The sequence below is a fragment of the Crinia signifera genome, chromosome 19 (assembly GCF_055691185.1).
Source record: "Crinia signifera chromosome 19, ASM5569118v1, whole genome shotgun sequence".
NCBI classification, from domain to species: domain Eukaryota; kingdom Metazoa; phylum Chordata; class Amphibia; order Anura; family Myobatrachidae; genus Crinia; species Crinia signifera.
Window position 1 is genome coordinate 83,718,828 of NC_139226.1, and position 6,000 is coordinate 83,724,827.

Consider the following 6,000-nt stretch of genomic DNA (forward strand, 5'->3'; position numbering starts at 1 on the left):
AGGACTAGTAGTCTGGGGGTGGAGTGAGGAATGATACTTTATTTGTCAGAGAGTCACCAGCCATGCACTGACCATCCTTGGGCTGGCTTTGGCCTTAGTAGGGGATTAAATTGAGCTACTCTACATCTCATCTCAAATGGCCCCCAGCCTGTTTTCTGCAGAATGCATTCTCCTTCAGCGCACAAAGGAAAAGGTCCCCAATTGGCCCAATATCACAGAGCATGGCAGATCGTTGTATGCATAAAGCTGGAACCTGGGCTGTCTCAGCCATGGGAGCATCCTTGGCTTCTTCAGCTCTAGAAAAGGTTATCATGTAATCAGTGGCAGCTCCTGAAGAGGGGCTGCAGCACAGTTCAAAATTCAAATAGTATAGCCACACCCACTGCCAGTGAGTCAGTTTGGAATCGCAGTTGGTGGCAGTGGGTGTGGCTCCCGTGTTTGAATTTTGAACTGTGCTGCAACCCCTCCACTGCAACCACCACTGCATGTAACACAACCTATTGGCTAATGCCTGCTGACGTGCCCGTCATTCTGATTGCAGGTGCCCACCACTGGATTGATCGCCATCACCTTTGCTCTTCACTTCTGTGACCAGATTAGCATAGCAGGGTTTGGATACCCAACGTGGAACTGGAGGAAACAGCAGATCCACTACTACAACAATGAGACCATGAGGAACATGTTTGTAAGTCCAGATCTAGTCCGCACTCTGTGCTTATCTGTTATTTATATAAGTGTGTCCACCATCCTCTCAGTCACCTCTGGTTAATAACCACAGATAGAGGAAGGGGCTTTCCGAATAGAGCAGGGACTGATCTCTCGGCACAATGGGGATAGGCTGATTCAGTAGGTAAATACACGGACCCCACTACTGCCTTTGTCAGATGCCCATGTGGCCACTGTCACACGTGGCAGGTTAAATGGGAGTCCTCAGTGTAATAGAGTTTTTTTTATTTAAGACTTGACCTTGCTTCCCTGTATACCCGGAGGGCAGTACAAGGGGTGGGGAGGACTGTGCATGTGGCTGGAGAAAACGCCAGGCGTGTGCTCATTTAAGACCATGGTAATTACATGTGGACACATTCAGACACCGCTCTTAGGAATGGTATCCGGATGATAGGTTGACAATGTCAGGTCATCAGTCACTAGGTCAGCATACTCAAAGCTGACACATACAAGGTCAACATGACCATAGTCGCCGCATGAAACGGTTAACATGAGTTTTTAACAACAACTTTTTAAAATTTCTTTGACTTTCTAATACTTTACTATAAACGTGTGCTCCGAACAAAGCCTCATGAGCAAAGCTGTACACTAATTAGGGTTTCATGTGCTCAGGAGTTGACATTGACAACTAAAAAAAACATCAAAACGTGTGTCTCCCTTTTTATGTGTCGACCTTCCACATCAACCTTTTGCCAAGGTTGACTTTGAACTTCGTCCTTTTTAGTTTCTATTGTCTGTCGCTCGTTTAATCCATAGCCCTCAGGAGCAATGGTGGCTCCAGTGGTGGGGCTGCAGCATAATGAAAAATTCAAATAGGGAGGAAATCTCAATTGCCAGCGAGTCAGTTTGGAATGGCAGTTGGTAGCAGTGGGTGTGGCTCCCCTATTTGAATTTTGAACTGGGCTGCAGCCAGTTTTCCGGGGCCAGCACTGCTTGTGATTGTCTGTATGCCGACTTCCTATTGGAGTTATTAATTCATTACCAGTGCAACTATTTTATACCAAGACTTAAGAATTCACCGCTAACATTGTCAGGTCCTCTCTGCACTATGGTGGGGGTAAGATTATATTTGTAGGCCCGAACACAGGACCAGACTAACAATGGGTGGGTGGAGCTGCAGCTCCAGGCCCTACTTGAAAATAGGCCCACAGGTGATAGACCATGTTTAGATCTATATTTTCCTGATGCAGGCTGCCCACCGACTCAGACGCAGTCACCGCATCCCCTGCTCCAATGTGTAGGTCCCTCATTTGAAAATCTAGCTAATACCTGCTGCATCTACAGCATTTTCCTAAAACAGATGGAAGCCCTCAGTTTTGGCAAAGACCATGTAATTTCATTTGTCAGGGTCTTCTTCTTTCTGGATCACCCCACAGTTTGCTACATAAGGGAAGCACATACCCCTGTTAATTTTAGGGTGTTAAGAATGGCTAATTTATTCTTTGCTTTAAATGCTGGTTAGACTCTTGTTAAAAAACTTAGTTTTTTTTAATCTTATTTGAGAATTGACTGCAGTAATTACAGTATTTTGTTCCTCTTTGCAAACGCAGAAGTGCCAAAGGCAAAATCAGGTGGAAGATGCCTCTCGGCCAAGCTTACTCCTGCTTGAAGGCCTCTAGAATTGTTGGGGCCTTGAGCAGTTGCCCAGTGAGCCCATACATTAAGATGTCCCTGAACACATATGGGGCTCCATTAAAGTACGAAGGATTCTGGGTTACAACTTGCGTTCATCTAAGCAGTCTCTATACTGTATAACTTCTGCTTTTTATCCCTCTTTCCCAGGCTGCTTCCCAACATAACATTCCTCAGGAACGCCGAGTGCTAACAATGCTCATCCAAAACAGAGTCATCCAAAGCCTCACCGCCATGTGAGAATGATAAGGAGATATTGCTGTCTGAGCACTGAATCCCACTTCTGACACCAGCAAACTTTGTTAATCAAACTCAGCACAAGGATTTTGATTTTTTCCTCAAATAATTGCTGGCTTCTGAGGGTTCCATACTGGAGGGCAAGTCACTGCGCACTTGTAGTGCATTGCGCCGGATCATTTCCCCCGGTTCCTGAGTGCATTGCTTGGAAAGACTGTACAGTGGGAGTGAAAGCTATCCCAGAGACAGACCAACATATGCATCATCAGATAAACTGTAGCTGTGCAGGATAAAGGGACTTTCTAATTATGTAATTAAATATTGTTTTCATTTTCTGACCGCTAAATAGACACCGAATGCAACAACTGTATAAATAAAAGTATATTTATGTATTTTCAGTACGGTTTGTGTAAAGTGATGTTTAAATAACATAGGAGGGGGCAGGTAACCTCACACCAATTTAAGCTAGCTTATCAACTAAAATAATGACACGGACAGCTACTGCATAAGTTTAAAATATTGATATTTATTTAAATGGAATGACCCTGTTGGCATGGAAGGCGCTGTAAGACCTGTTTAATAACAAAGGTAATAAAATGGCGGAGACTTAAACACCACGACTTAAAGTGACGGCAACTAAAATACCCCAACTGATGTAAAATGGTGGTGACTTAAATGCCCCATCTGGCGGCAGGCATTGAGAAGGCCGCCTCCCACCCTTTACTCTGGTATAGTGTGGGCATTGTCCCTCCTCAAGGTCAAAACTCTCCAGCCATCCTTAGAAAGGGCAGGTGCCTCTCAACGATCACTTATACCCAAGGTGGTCTTATTTAACAGTGCCTTCCCATCACTGCCAGACTCTAAGAAATTTAGATTCTAAAGGACCGCAGCCTGCCAACCTGAACTAATCGGACTGACCTAACTCATCACAAGCTAGAAAAAAGGGACTTAAGAAAAACTTCCAAACCAGACTCTGATAGATGAACACCATCTTGTCTAAAATAACAAGGGCTCTCAGCAACTAGCAAAGGGTGCCATACAGCAAAGCCTGCATTGGCAAGGACAAATTTCGACACTGCAAAATCAACTTTCTTACGACCCTGCCAAACCAATCTAGTCACAATGGCCCTTATTCTGATCGGTGCGGCCGGAGCCGATTATGCGGCCAGGACCGTGCGTGCGAAACCCCGCCTTCCATACGGATCGCCAACTCCGTCCGTATGCGGTAAGAAGCTGTCCGAACGGACCGCACGTGTATTTTTCACGGAATACGCCTCCTCCATCTAAGGGAACCTCCCCCATCATTCGATGGTCGCAGACCATCGAATGCAGGACCGAGTGGTCCACCAGCTCCCGCAACCTCAGACCACACGGACATTTTTCCGTGCAAAAGCAGGGATCTGGGCGGGCAGCTGACATCCGGCGATGTCATATGTCCGCCCCCTACACGTGCGTCACGGCCGCATTACCATACGTACGCCCAGCGTTTTCATGGGAACTCCCATGAAAAGCGGGGCGTATACATATGGTAATGAGCCCAAATAGCCCTTCACTCCCTTCTCCACCCCCTGTTCGGAGTGTTCACATTTCATTCGGGATTTGGCCGTACGCCCCGCTCGCACATGCGCAGAGACGCCTCTGCACATGCGCAGACACAAAACATCGGCGGGCCGAACGCACGCGGATATATCCGCACCGATCAGAATAAGGGCCATTATCCGACCAAACCAAACAAACCTCAAGCCAACATGCACAAATCTTATGCAAATCTGTCCTAACATGCAAAATCAAGTCAATGCTTTTTACCTGACCTAAATCATTGCCACCGAGGTGGATGATTAAAACATCTGGGCGACCCCAGAGTTGCTTAGCGCCCGGGACTAACTCACGAAATCTCTTGAAACTGAAATGAGACAAAGTATCCGCTATGCCGTTGTTAATTCCGGGGACATGCCGGACCGCAAAATGTATGTTAAATTAATTAAATGTAAACAATTCAGCACTAAGTAATGTAATAGCCTCAAGGCTTCAGGGGAAAATGACAGCTGATTAATAACTGCCTGAACTGCCCAAATTATCGCACAAGAAAACAATTGTCTGGTTCGCCATTTGCAGAGCCCACAACTCTACGGCTACAATAATCAGAAATATTTCCAACAGCAGCATGTTTACTGTGAAACCCCTAGCCACCCACAACGAAGGCCAGAGAACAACACACCAATCACCCTGGAAAAAAAGCTCTACACAATTCCCTGTTAAAATGCTGCAAAAAGGAAGACCATGTTCTAAGCAATGGTGTAACAATAGCCCCGCAGACCCCGCAGTGGCGGGGAGGCACTTAGAAAGTGTGGGCACCGAGGGGGTTTGCGGGGCTATTGTACGCGTCCTCCGACCTATTCATACCCCCACTATCCACGTCAGCGTGGAGTTGATTTTATATAGTGTGGCGAGCCACCGAGCCCAAAGCATGGCGAACGGACGCGGATTACTTCACATATATTCCGCGTCCCCTCACGGGGCACGCTGCGCTCGCCACACTATATAAAATCAACTCCACGCCGAAGTGGATAGTGGGGGTATGAAAAGGTCGGGGACGCGTACCGCCACCCCTCGCGGGTTCGCTGCGCTCGCCACGCTTCAGGTTGCCATTGATACTGGAGTGGTGTTGACAATGGGGGGGGGACGGGGGCATTTCACATAGTAATCACCCATCAGGGTGGGTGTACAAGTAAAAATCGGGTCTAGGGGGGGCATTTAACATTGGAATCAGGCATCAGGGTGCCTGTACAATGTAATACCGGGTATAATCGCATCGCATGCCATTATAATGCCATGAGATGCAACGCGATATTAAAATTGTACACTCTGCCCGGGAAAGGCTCAAAATCGGGTCCCATCGCATCGCATGCCTTAATTAGTGGCATGCGATGCGATATATCGGGCGCCCAGATAATACACAAGTACCACTCCCTTATGTAGGGTACACACCAGAACGATTTGTCCTCAATTCCCACAATTTCAATCCAATTCCGACTGACTGTATGTAAATTGGGCATGTTTTGGCAGTTTAGATCCGATTTTCAATCCGATGCGCATCCCCACTGATCGTTTTACAGATCCTACTTGCTGCAGGTTAGATCTGTAAAAGATCCATTCAACTGGATCCAGATCGGATCGTATGCAGATCATATGCTCCAACAGATTGTGTGACCATCGCACAATCTGCTCACAATCAGGATAGTTCTGGTGTGTCCCTAGCATAAGACACCGCCCCAACACAACAGGGGAAATTCATGTGTTCGGCAATGGGTTGAAAAGGAAAAGGTCCTGACATCCGATCTAGTTCCACCTCTAAGTCCATTTCAGTGTAATGGAGGCCTGGGTTTAATCCCCCCCCCCCCCCCC

The 6,000-nt window shown here is 46.9% G+C and overlaps 1 protein-coding gene across 3 annotated transcripts in view; it reads left to right on the top strand.

Moving 5' to 3' along the window:
• The window catches only part of LOC146042688 (CMP-N-acetylneuraminate-beta-galactosamide-alpha-2,3-sialyltransferase 4-like), a 47,351-nt gene extending 44,358 nt beyond the window's left edge, over positions 1 to 2,993 (top strand). For all 3 annotated transcript variants that reach the window (XM_083162829.1, XM_083162827.1, XM_083162828.1), the window contains 2 exons: positions 542 to 685; positions 2,509 to 2,993. In XM_083162829.1, coding sequence (XP_083018955.1) covers positions 542 to 685; positions 2,509 to 2,598 — 234 coding nt within the window. In that variant the 3' untranslated portion in view covers positions 2,599 to 2,993. The remainder of the gene's footprint in view (positions 1 to 541; positions 686 to 2,508) is intronic.
• Positions 2,994 to 6,000: the final 3,007 nt, after the last annotated feature.